General features: G+C 43.5%; 1 protein-coding gene across 2 annotated transcripts in view; it reads left to right on the forward strand.

Annotated features, from left to right (window-relative positions):
- LOC106747373 (neurogenic protein big brain) overlaps positions 1-12,727 on the forward strand; it is a 31,988-nt gene that overhangs the window by 3,583 nt on the left and 15,678 nt on the right. Inside the window, exons 4-5 of one of the 2 annotated variants that reach the window (XM_014624831.1) lie at positions 2,467-3,407; positions 5,991-6,117. In XM_014624831.1, the coding sequence (XP_014480317.1) occupies positions 3,098-3,407; positions 5,991-6,117 (437 nt within the window). In that variant the 5' untranslated portion in view covers positions 2,467-3,097. Of the gene's footprint in view, positions 1-2,466; positions 3,408-4,916; positions 5,109-5,990; positions 6,118-12,727 lie in introns of those variants that run through there. The other variant, XM_014624832.1, reaches the window with a different exon arrangement.

Genomic DNA, 12,727 nt, shown 5'->3' on the forward strand with positions numbered 1-12,727 from the left:
GGAGGGGGGGGGGGGATTTCAGAAATTACAGAAATGAGACTGTCACTCGCGCGAACACGTATTTCGCCTTACGCATTTCCGTAATATACCGTAATGATCAATGAACACAACCACGGTGATAAGTTGCAATTAGGAGCATGAATAATTCAAAGGCGGAGCCAGTGGGTTTGTAAGTACCAATTTATGCGGGATATTCCGATGGGAGGGAATTGCGGAAGCGTTGAAAGAAGAATCGGCATTTCAACTGTGCGATAATAATAATGCGAAGCAATGAGAATCGTACAAGTGAAATCGTTGTTACATTATATTTCCATCAGTGTAGGAATCAATTCAATTAGTACGATTCGTGGATATGATCGGTCGAGGGAATCACCGGGGGTACAATCGATCATTGTTCCTGCACGTTGCCCTTTGATTATATCCGAGTGCGATTGAATCTTACTGGATATTTCGTTATCCAAGCAAAAATGCCGAGCGACGATATCGCTTGGCATTTAAAGATATTACGGGGAAAGCGTTTGCCGGCGTTGCGGCGACGGTGCAGCGGATGCCCTTTCTCCTCTCGTCTTACTCCCTCGCACATAAGTTCTCCAATTTATAGTAATTGGTGAATTTATTACTATTCCCGGCCGCAACTTTGCGCCAGTACAGTCCCGGTGAAGAGTTAAATGGCTTTAATTACCGCGGGTTATCGCGCTCTCTCGGATTCGTCCGGTTTGACGAAGAGGCCTCGTCTTTCGTATACATACATATGAAAGGGGGAGGAAGGGGGGAGAAAAAAACGTAGAGCATTACACCTGGGAAATATCCGGTGATTGGAGCCATTATACCTGCATTTAAAATTGACAAATCGGATAGCTTCGTTCCCGGTAGATTTTTCCTACCGTTACATCGACGCAGTCCCGCGGAGATTTGCATCTCTATCGTCGGAATACGAGAACCGTAAACCAGTTTGTATTTTTGCAGCGGAAACGCGGAACACCTTGCACAGGGACAGTCGAATTCGCAGTCGACTTTCTTCTTCTGCGGCGGATCGCATTGTCGACTTTGTCGATCACGTGCTTGAACACGGGTCTACGAAAAATCGTGGTCGGCCATGCAAATTCGTAGAGAGAACACGGAGCACCGGGATGTCGTCCATCACCATCATCACCAGTAGCACTACGACATCCCGGCGAAGTTGATCTAAATGGATGCCATTATGCTCGTTGTTCATGTCCCGTCGTGCGTAAATCCCTTTTTTGTGAGAACGTGGACATTATGACGCTCTTTGAACTCGTGGGAATAAGACCTACCGCGTGGTCAAATATGGCGGTTTACTTAGTTAGTTTATTTTTATCATGCGCTTTTAATACGCGCGTTGACGCGCGTGTAAATACGCGTAGTTGAGAGCTTAAGTACCTTAACTAAAGGTAATACGCGCGATGTGCTATTCTTAATGGCTCTTATTAGAGCACTCCGTCCATTTTCTTACGTAGTACGTCGTCTACTGTTTTACGGACCCCCTGAATAGTCCGCCGCTCGTGAAGTTTCTTTCGCAACGATGGTCTCGAAGTTAGCTTTCCGCCGGCAATGTAATTTCACACTTTTAGCCTGCAACATAGCTCTTTGAAGGCCAATGCAGGTTTTTATATTGTTCTGGACTATAAAAATCTAAAAAATTCTCGTATATTTTTGGAAATTTAATAACAAGTTTTCACAATTATAGAAGTCGGATTCTATTTTATTTATTTTTTACAGATTGAAGTCGGAGCAGAAACATCGAAAAAATGGGATTTTGTAATTTTTTATGAGTGAAAAGAAACAAATCCTTTTAGGATACTACAATACTCAAGAATATGTACTTCAGGAAAAAATAGTATAATGATGTTGGTTCGAAAAAGTTGAATTATTTGAATATCTGAAATTGAAAATTTGTGGGAGAAAGAAATAGTCTCATTTGGAAAAAAAAATAATAACATTTTTACAGCAGATAAATCATTTTAATGTCAATTTATTTCTATCAAAATTAATGTACACATGCAAAACATATTTATGTAGCACAGTCTATATACAATAATGTGTGTGGTGTTCCTCGTCCGCTGGTTTAGTACATAATGTACAGCAATACATAATTTTTTATTTAAAAAATATGTAAAACATTAAAAAATTTATTTACAAAGAGAAATTTTATATATTTTTTTTAAATTAGTAAAAAATGATATAAAACATTGAAAAATCTATTTTAAAATCCTTTTAAAAACAAAATCTTTATATGTTCATTGAAATTAACGGCAAAAATCCAAATTATTAATTTGCAAAAATACGTGGTCTTCAACTTTCAAAGACACACGTTACCGGGGGAGGGTGAAAAATTCCAAATTTCCCCCTTCACGAATTGGTAGATGACTTATTCTTACATTATAATCGATCATCTTAAACTCTTTTCTCTTTTACATTGCGATTAGTTTTGTACGCTTCCCTCAGCTCGGTTATCAAAGGTCCGGTCCTAAAAATGACGACTGCCGTCGCGTTGCAACGCTGTGTCGGGTAGGCAAGCAAAAGGAAGGAAACAAGATCGTCCAGGGGTCAAAGTTAGAAAACATCCGCGCGGTGTTAGAGTAGTAGTGGTGGTTGGTTAGTGGCGGTGATGCCCGAGTGCAGTTCCTCCACATGTGCATTCGGGTATGAGGAGATGACCGGAGAGAGGGGTGTTGGTGGTGGTGGAGGCGCGCGGGACCCACTTGTTCGCCGGCGGGTTGGCTCGACACTCGTGAGCGCGTTGCCGGTGCGGCAACATCGGGTGCTTCCTCTGCTTCGGCGCGACCGACGGCGTTCACGTTTCCGCGTCGAGGAAACCGGCGACCACGCGGATGTCACAGCACCGGACGACCTGAGGCAAGATCAGGGTCCTGGGAGAGTCGCAGGCACCGACAAGAATCAAAAGGTGGTGACGGCCGGTGTGATTGCAACTGGGACGTTGCAGAGAGAAAGTGCACGAGGTCCGGCGCGGCGAAAAGTCGTATCCTCGAACGTGGGGAACATGTTTTGAGCGAGCGGAAACAGTTTCGACGTACGGTGACTCGCATTTACTCTGAGGAGAAGAACGGAACCGAGAATGACGACCGAGTCGTTGTCGCGCGAGGTGGACGCGCATATCGTCACCATCCTGACGAGGTTGTCGGCCCTCCGGGAGAACAACGCCGATGTCGTCGAGAGGAAGGCACCAATGTCGATCGAGGCTCGCAGTCTGGAGCTGTGGCGCGCGGTAGCCGTCGAGTGTTTCGCTACTTTTCTATTCAGCCTGGTTGTATCCGGTGCAGCCGCGGCCTCCGCTGTATCCGGAAGCGGGCTCTCCGTGTTAGCTACCGCGGTGGCTTCCGGCTTCGCCATCGCCGCGATCTCCCTCATCTTCAGCCACGTGAGCGGTAAGACTGCCATTATTATTTCAATTTTTCATTGCCGCAATTTGTGAGCGAGAGAATTTGAGATGTTGCGTATACGTCCTGCGTAACGTTTTGCTTAAAATGGAGCTACCCAAGAGATGGTTCTGAATTCACTTTTCGATAACGCTTCTTAGCCAATCAGATGGTTCTCAAGCCACTTTTAGAGGCATTTATCGATGAATACGACGAGTTCAGAATATGGGCCAATAACTTATTTCTGCAGAAACAAATTTCAATACATTGCTTGGTTCCAATTTTATCCAAATTTCATTGAACTCTCACTCATCTCTTTTCACCACAAATATACAAAAAGAGGCGAATTGAAATAGATATTTTATAGAAATTAAACTGTCCGTAAAGAAACGTTTCAGTCGGTGACTTCGACGTTCAAAATGTAACTTAACGTCATTTTGTGAACGATCATTGATTATTAATTATTATTATAATTTTTAACTGGCGCAACTGAGAGCGAGATGATTTGAGACATTACGTGTATACGCGTTGCGTAACGTCTTGCTTAAATAGAGGCGTCACCCGAGACAATATATGCTTCTGCAGTAGCGAATTTCAACACATCATTGGTTCCAAATTGATCTAAATTTCGTCGAGTTCTCATCTATCTCTTTTCACCTGTAAATACGTAGAAAGAGACGAATCGAAATCGAAGTTACACCGAGAGAAAAATATATTTCGTATTTGTAACTATAATCGTTATAGTAAAAAAATTAGTCGGGAAAACCATTTTTCAGGTAAATATTATTATAATGTCAGTGATGCAAATTTTATATACATATTGTGGAAAGCTAATGTCGTTGCAACCGCAGCTAATAAATTTAGCTGCGGTAGCAACGGCGTTAGCTACTAAAAGTAAAATGCATTTGTCGCAAGGTGCAACTATATTGTTCGCTGCAGCGCCTTAATTCGAACAGCTAATAAATTTAGCAACGATATCAGCTGTGTCTACTTTAGCTCCTTTAACTTTTAACCAATTCTTTCTCCAAGTGTAGTTGAGGCCTCAAAATAATTATAATTTCTGTTGGTGTAACTGATATCGATTAAAAGAAGCGTTTAACTTGCGTTTGCGATTGTTTTCGATCGTGGCTGCGACGCTCCTGCGTCTCCTATAAAGCGGTCGAAGGATAATTGTGCGAAGGGTCGCGAACTGCTCAAAGCAACTATCTCGTTGCGTCAATGGTTCTGTTCCTTGTTTTGTGCCGTGTCGCTCGCCAGCGGCCCTCGCGATTTCTCTTGATTGACTCGTTAACCGATTACGCTGGCCAATGTGGATATTAAACGCTGCGTATATGCGTGCGCCGCTCGAAACGCATGTGAGCATTCTCGGAGTACGTTGCAGCGGCATGCGCACGACGACGCGTGCAAACTTGCAGTCCTGGTGAGCCCGGCGCGCGTAATAGCCTCAACGCTTATATTATTGGGGTTACCGCGATTTTCAACGGTGCGTACAAGTGCGCACACGGTTAAAAATCGTAGTCGCCACGCGTCAAGGCTGTTATGCCGGTTTTTATATTATCATAATGGAAACCTGATCGCGTTTCTGCGTCATTCACTCTCTCGCTTCGTAATGAGCGAGTGAGATATGTCAATTAGGACCCGTTGCTGTTCATTGAACAAATTTATTTACTATTTCGGTGCAACCGTTTTTACTGCAAATCAAAGGGTATGGTAAGTACACACTTGTGTGTGTAAAATTACACATTTATGTGCGCGATTTGATTTTCCGTCATGAAAATTACACACTCTTTGCTGCGTAAAAAAATTAATTTACGCGTTTAGATGTGCAATTTAACATATTTCACTGTGTACAATACATATTACAAAGTGTGTAAAAATGAAGGAATGAACAATTGGTTATAAATGTATACACGTATAGAACAATTTTACATACAGAGTTCCTCTTATACGCGAGTCTTGCGAGTAATTATAGGGAAATATGCAGTTAAGTTGTTGAGAAAATTCTTTATGTTTTTCTATAAAAAGTTCAGTAAAAACGTTAAGGTTTTTTTCTCCTAATAATAATAATAATAATAATAATAACAAATAATAATAATATCTCTAATAATACATTTTATAAATGCTCTTTATAATTTAAAAATCACTGAGTCTTCCAGATATTAAGAATTATTCAAATACGTAACAAACGTATATATTTATTATAAAAATATATATGAAAAAATATGTATCATTTATCCATAAAATGTATAATAAAGTGATTACACGATTTCACGCACGTAAGTTTGTAAAAATTACACACTTGGATTTGCAATGTACCAGCAGGTTTGCATTGTGTCAAATAAAATAGAAACTAATACGATAAAACACGAGAAATAAGGCAGAAGCAGAAATTGTTGCTCGGGAAACGCCTGACTAGCTTGGTCACTGATTTTGTAAATTTTCAACAAAGTGAACCGAGGTAAAACTTGCGTCAAAAAGAAGCACCGATCAAACGACGGTGCATGAATGTGAAGAAAAAAAGAAGGGATCGCACGATCTCCGTCCGTCTTTGATGCTTCCCTCTTCTTTACACGGAAATCCTCTTGCATGCAGGTGGACACGTGAATCCAGCGGTCTCCGTGTCGTTCGCTTTGTGCAGACGGATCTCTCCACTTCGCGCGGTGCTCTATATAGCGGCGCAATGCGGCGGCGGGATAGCTGGGGCGGCGATGCTTTATGGGTGAGTCGTGTGTTCGATTTATCGTCTTTGAGAAACGAAGCGTCACTTTTACTTTGCTGCGGAACAATTTGGCGTTGCGCAAGATCGCCCGAGGCTGTCAACGATCGTTTAGTAAACTCGCTTTAAAAAGCCCGGGGAGGTCGTCACGAGACAGCTTGCCTTCATCACTTCGTGGCCGTGTGGAGTTATTAGCGAAATAATTGTAGATATTGGGCACACAAATTGATCTTTCGTACTCTCGTCGGTTCTTCTTCCTTTTCTCAGAGAAAGAGAGAGAGAGAGAGAGGGATTGCAAAAATCAACGTAAATTTAATTTCTGCAACTTTTCAATGTTAGCCACGAGTCTTGACAGAAAGTCGAAGGTTGCACCTTGGCTTATTTCACGATAAAGCACGTCACGATCAGATATATATGTGGTCGGTAAAAAGGTTGCGGTACTTTTCAATTTCATGGATTTCAGAACGGGAAAAGGTCGTCTGACCGTTCCGGCAGTTTTTGTTCCTTCGGAAGCACGTCGAAGGAAGAAATGCGTCGCAACCGTTTTACCATCGACTATCTGTGCTGTAAACCTCAGAAAATGATTAAAGTATCTCTAAGCCTTTTCCTGAGGAAAATCGAAACTCACTATACCGACTTGATAAATTGCTTTGACGCTCAATCAATTGCGAAGAGCTAGTTGAGTAAGTAACAGTGTGCGCTACGGTAATGTTCAGTTAGTGATTTTGTAAGAGCGACGAGTAATTGCAAGAAAGTCGATCGTGCAATCGTCCGATATGTAAAGTGATCTCTTGATGCTCCGCCGTATTAAGAGCAGAATGAGATACACTGGTGCGTGAGGACAGCTGCTAGATAGGAGAAGCAGGAAGGCATGTGGCCCGTCCAAAGCCGGGCCGGGTTTTCTTCGAAGCGTTCGTGCGGCTGCTGGCAGGCCCGAGCGAGTTTCGGAAGGAGCGTAAATAATATCCAGCGTGATTTCTATTTCGCGTCGGTCACGCATAACGGCGAGCGAAGCGAACGTTTCCTTCGGTAATTTCGCGCTTCCTCTTTAGCAAGATTCGCCCTTAACGAGACGCACGATGTAATCGACGATTATTTTCGCATCGGCAACAATTCACTCATACATATTTCACAAAACATTATACGTGAGTCTGTACGAGATGCGTAAATTAGGATGGGTTAGAATCATCGTGCGTTAATGAAAGTTTACAAAATAGAGGTTCACGGGTATTCAGAGAGGTAGCCATACTTCACAGGTAGCCGGCGACAAAGAAGTTGCAACGCATTCCTGCCCGATGAGTCTCCCCTTTTTTGAAGAAGCAGAAACGGCGAAATGGTCAGACGATTTTCTCCTGTTCTGGAATCCACGGAAAGTGTTCCAATTTTTTTACTAACTATTATATATATACTTTTCTATAATTTCATTTAACTATCTAAGTAATGCTAATTTTGAAGCATAATTAAGACAAATATCACACAATATTAACAAATATGGAGATATATTTTTTTTACTAATGTTTTTTATTTATATGTAGTTAAGCTAATAGAAGTGCATACCTGATACACCATATTGTTATATACACCATATTATTTTTTGCACGAAATAATATGATGTATAAATATTTAAATATGTATATATGTATGCATATCGCGGATAATTACTAATAAATTGTAAATTTCCTATATCTATTTTCAAAACAGAATGGTCAGTAATTCTGAAATTTTTGTGTAATATCTATATTAGTTCTTAATATCAATAGTTTTTTCATTAAAAAATTAAAAATAGAAATTAAAAATAGAGCATTAATCTCAAGGAATACGTATTAAAAAATATCATCTTTAGTTGCGAATATCTCAATTTCCGAGTCAACTATTTTCTAACTTCATAGACGTGTAGGTAGTATTTCCATCAATGTGTAGTTAAAATTGAAAAGAATTCTGGAGAAAATGGCTTGACGGATCAACTATCTTAAATTGAAAATCACTATAATCGCTCACTGTACTTTTATCTGTACTTTTATCTTAATGTAGTGCATGTTTGCGCTTATATATACGTAATCCACATTAAATAGGCAAATTGAAAATTGAAAAAATAATGCCTCTGGTGAGATCGTTGCATATATGTGACACTGGTGGCGCGAAGGTAATATCTAACCGTGACGCATTACGCTGTAAAATTTCGTAAAAGGTCTCGAGTCCGATCTTCCACGCCGTAGGAAAACCTAGGGTGCATCTTGCAAGCATAACCGTAGATAACTTCGCTAAACATGATACGTGCTGTATCGCGTAACGCAAACAGCGTACGCCCTATCAAGCGTGTATGGTTTCGTATACTGATGTACTTCTTATACAAACTTGAGAGATACCGATACATTATGGATACCGAGTTCGATAAAACACTTCCCCTCGCATCGATATATATATATATATATATATATATATATATATATATATATATATTGGGCAACCCCACGCTCGTGCAATTAACCATCACCGAATGCATTATGTTTTTGTTGCTGCCGCATGTCGTGAGATACGAAGTTCTTGCATATTGGTTTCTAACGCGTTTCTAACGTGAAAACTTCGCACAAGGCCCGGGACGAAAAGCTGTCTTCGAGAGGCGCGAACGATCACGTTTCCCCCCCCCCCTTCCTTCTTTTGCTTTCGCGAAAATACGCTGCGAAGCACGGATGTCCTAACTCACTCTTCGGAAACGTTACGATGCACGTAAGCGCATACATCTCCGAGCCAAATCGCCCTCGATATATGCGAGCCGCTGCACGTGCCCCGATCTCGCCCTGGGCAGACGGCTTCCATCTCGCAGGGCGAGAAAAAATAAAAGGGGGAAGCTGGGCTGGACCAAGAAGCGGCGCATCGTTCGGAGCGGCAGCTGAGAGGGCCGAGCGTGGTACGAGACGCGTGAAACAAAGCGAGAGAGACGAACGAGATGAAAGACGAAGATGAGAAGACGGAGGAGGGCGATATGAAGAGTGCGTCTGTGAAATAATCGCGCCATATTTTACAGCCGTTTAATCTAGGGGAGACATTCGGCTGGGAAGCGCGCGATATTACGTCGTAATATAGCCGAACGGTCTCGGCTCTCTTATTGGCAATACGGTGGAGTAATATTTATAATACTCGTTTCCTCTTCCTTGGTAATTAAACGGGAGAGACGAAAGGCCGCGCTATGAAGCCGCCCGGAGCGGCGCAACAAGTTGGCGCGAGGTGCACGCGCGACGAAGGAGATCGATCGAGACCGTAAGACGACGGCGAGGGAGACATTATTACACGCGCATTACCCGTTGCAACGAACGATTACCGTATGTTGCCGAAAGAAAGAAAAAAAAAACTACGGAGAGTCGTCAATAATTGAGAGGGAAAGGTGGAGCGTGCTAAAATGCTCGGAGGAATGCAAGAAGTTGGCACGAGGGCAACAGGATGCAGGAGATCGAAGCCGGCCGATCGAGGGTGGCGAGAAGAGGAAAGGATGAAAAAAGAGGAGCGTGGCAGGATGGTAACGAGAGGAGGAGGGGAGAAGCGAGAGAAAAACCAGCGAAGAGGCTGGACGGGGAAGGTGGAGAAAATGAGACGGAGCGATGAAGACACAAAACGGAGGCAAAGCGAAGAGGAACGCCGGAGGAGGTGGGGGAGGCAGAAAGAGGCACGCGTAATTGGCAGGCGAGGGAGAACCTCGGAGAAGGTGAGCACCTGCCTCGTCCCGCGGCGGTCCACCGCCTCGCAGCTGCCGCAGATGTTCCCCGTGGACCAAAAAAGATCGCGCGGAAAAAGGAGCGAGCGTCGGGCGCTGAACGACGAGGATAATGAATACCTATGCATGCCGAGGTGGGACAAGTTTCACGGCACGATCGGGAGGAAATCGGCCCCGTGAAGGAGGACACGCCGCGAGACACGATCCGAGGAGCGCGCGCGCCCTCGACTGCCTGCCGAGCAGATGTTCCCGCCGCGTTGCGACGGAGATCATTGTCCGTTCTTCGTCTTCTCCGGCGGCCGCTTCTTCGGCACTATCGCTTGTCGCGGCCTTCGTCGTCTTCGTGCGAAATTTCCTCCCACCTTCTCAGCGCCCGCCGGTGCTACCCTGCGGAGCATCTTGCGAGCTCCGTTATCTTCATGAAGAAGAAGTTCGATTGATCGTAGGACTAAATAGACCTTATATATAAGGGTAGCATCGGAAGATTGAGGAGTTCGTTTACTCGACTCAAAAAGAATTCTTGTATTTGAGGATATCAGCAAACGCATATTTTAGTTGTGAGAAGCAAAGTTTGATGAACCAAAAATTTGGTTCTCTGGAACGAAGGTGAAAAAGATTTGGTTCGGAGAATCAAACTTTGGTTCTCATAGCCGAAACATTTGTTTACCGATGTCCAAGAATTTTATTTGTTGTTGAATTAATTAAGTTTCTCGGTATCGATTTCGGGGCGTCGCGTCTTCTATCTGTCTCGTCACGTCTTCCATTTCGCGTGACATTCGTCCGGCCACCCTCCGACCGCCATATGACCGCACAAAGAGGTAACAAGTGCGCGATATGTACCGAAATAATAATCGAACAATACTCTAGTTAACCGGACGACCAGCGGGGCCTTTCCCGAGATGTCTCAGGGGAATACCGTCGAGCTCGGTGCAGAAAAAAAGCCGGGGCGTGAGAGAGAGAGAGAGAGGGAGAGCAACATCGAAGAGTGCACTTGCATCTGTTGCAACTCTGCCGGATAACGGCGGCGGGTGTAAAACACGCGTCGCGTCGTTCTCCAGGAAGGGCAAGGGGGTGAAAGGGAACCCGGGAGGGTGGAGTCATGGGGAACCCGAGGGGTTGATTTTGGCGCCCCTACCGTCCTCGTTCTTATCCGGGATCGTTCTCGGCGCCGAGCGCGCGTGATCGTGCGCTAGGTAATAAATATAAAAACCGCCTGATAAACCCCAAAGTGTGCCAAGCTGGGTCGCGACGGTAGAGTGGCGGGGGGTGGTGCGGGAAAAATGGTAAAAGCGATAGCCACGAGAGTTTAACTATCCGTGAAAAATTTACTGTCATCTCTTCATTACGCGCACTTACAGGATTCTTCCATTACCGCGCCGGCAGGGGAATGATTTTTTTTCGCGCGAGAATGATAAAAAAGGCTGACGTGATGCGTTTCTCTCTCTCTCTTTTTTTTCTTCCCCTAAGAATCATCCCGTACTGTCGGTACCGCGTATAAAGATCGCTTTGTCTAAATCTTATTTCCATTGTAGCTCTTAGAGTTAGAGTTCGCTCTATGTAACGATAGAATCGACTTCCTTCGTTTTATATTTTTTTTTTATCGGCGAATTTTTAAAGAGCTTTGGACAATATTAAGCCCGGGACCAAGCTTTCAAAGATAGATTTTGCAAGACGTGTTATGTATTTACTACGCGTGCATGATCATACATTTCATCGAAGAAGTAAAAGGGAATAGAAAAGAATCCGCTTTACTATGCTTTATTATCCTATAAGGACAATAAATGGTAGAGTACAATATAAATGTACGGACAACAGTCTCAAGGAAAAGAAAAAAAAGAAAGAGCTAAAAAGAAATGGGGATAAGATAAAAGTAAAGAAATTAAGAATGAAAAGTACAGATTACAAAAATAGTAAAGATAAATAAGGCGCATAATGAGATGAGGATGCCAATTAGTTACCAATGTTCCGTAAGTGAAGATAATGATTAGAAATGACTAATTTAATAGGCAAAGATGTGAGAGTTAATGAGCCGAGAGCAGCAAATTCCAACTCGTAATGCTTGAAATAAAAAAGAAGCACGGCTTTAACGTGCATTTGGAGAGGAGCTTCCGTATTTCTTATCGCGATCGCCTTTTATTGGACGCGTCGGAGATTATACCATTTAAATGACGGGACACGTGCGCCAGGTAAACGCCGGCGTTCTTTCAGACTCCGTTTTCCTTTTGACGCTCTCAATCGATAGGTTTCCCCGATCTATCGAAAGTAGACTTACTTTCGCCGCCGCGAAACTTCGACGTCGCCAATAAAATTCGGCTTATGCCCGTAATCTATGCAAAGCGAATCCGCTCGAATAATTCCTGCCCGAAAATTTCGGGGTCGGCAGAAAATTCGCGCGTTCTCGGAGAATATGAGTCTCGCCGCGGCCGATGAAACCCGCGCAACCGTGTAGAAAGATAAAAGTCGCTTAGCTGCGCGAAGAAATCATCGGCTTCGTAACGAGTCTAGGCGGACAAAACTCGGGGAAAATCCCGAGCGATTATTTCAACGAAGGATTCGCCGGGCATTACGAGAGAGTCGACGTTTTCTTAATTAAAATCTCGAATCTCTTCCTCTTGCAAGATGTAATCGATCGTGCGGAAAATGAAGTTACGGATATTTATATCGAATTACGAAACCATTTTGTCCGCTTCACTCATGTCGTCTCTTCGGATTTTTCAATGGAAGCTTCCACTTGTAAAATTGCTCAATCAGCTTGCACAAGCCTCTCGTGAAATTCCTCGGCAGGAAGACTCGGCTTAAATTCACCGACGAGCCTGTTGTTAAAGTCGTCGAACTGCACGAGAATCGCGTTTACGAGCCCAGTTGTTCCGCAAGATTTGGCCGGTTCCTTCGCCTGTTTCCGAA

Source organism: Dinoponera quadriceps, unplaced genomic scaffold (genome assembly GCF_001313825.1).
Source record: "Dinoponera quadriceps isolate SergipeBrazil2010 unplaced genomic scaffold, ASM131382v1 scaffold1831, whole genome shotgun sequence".
NCBI lineage: Eukaryota > Metazoa > Arthropoda > Insecta > Hymenoptera > Formicidae > Dinoponera > Dinoponera quadriceps.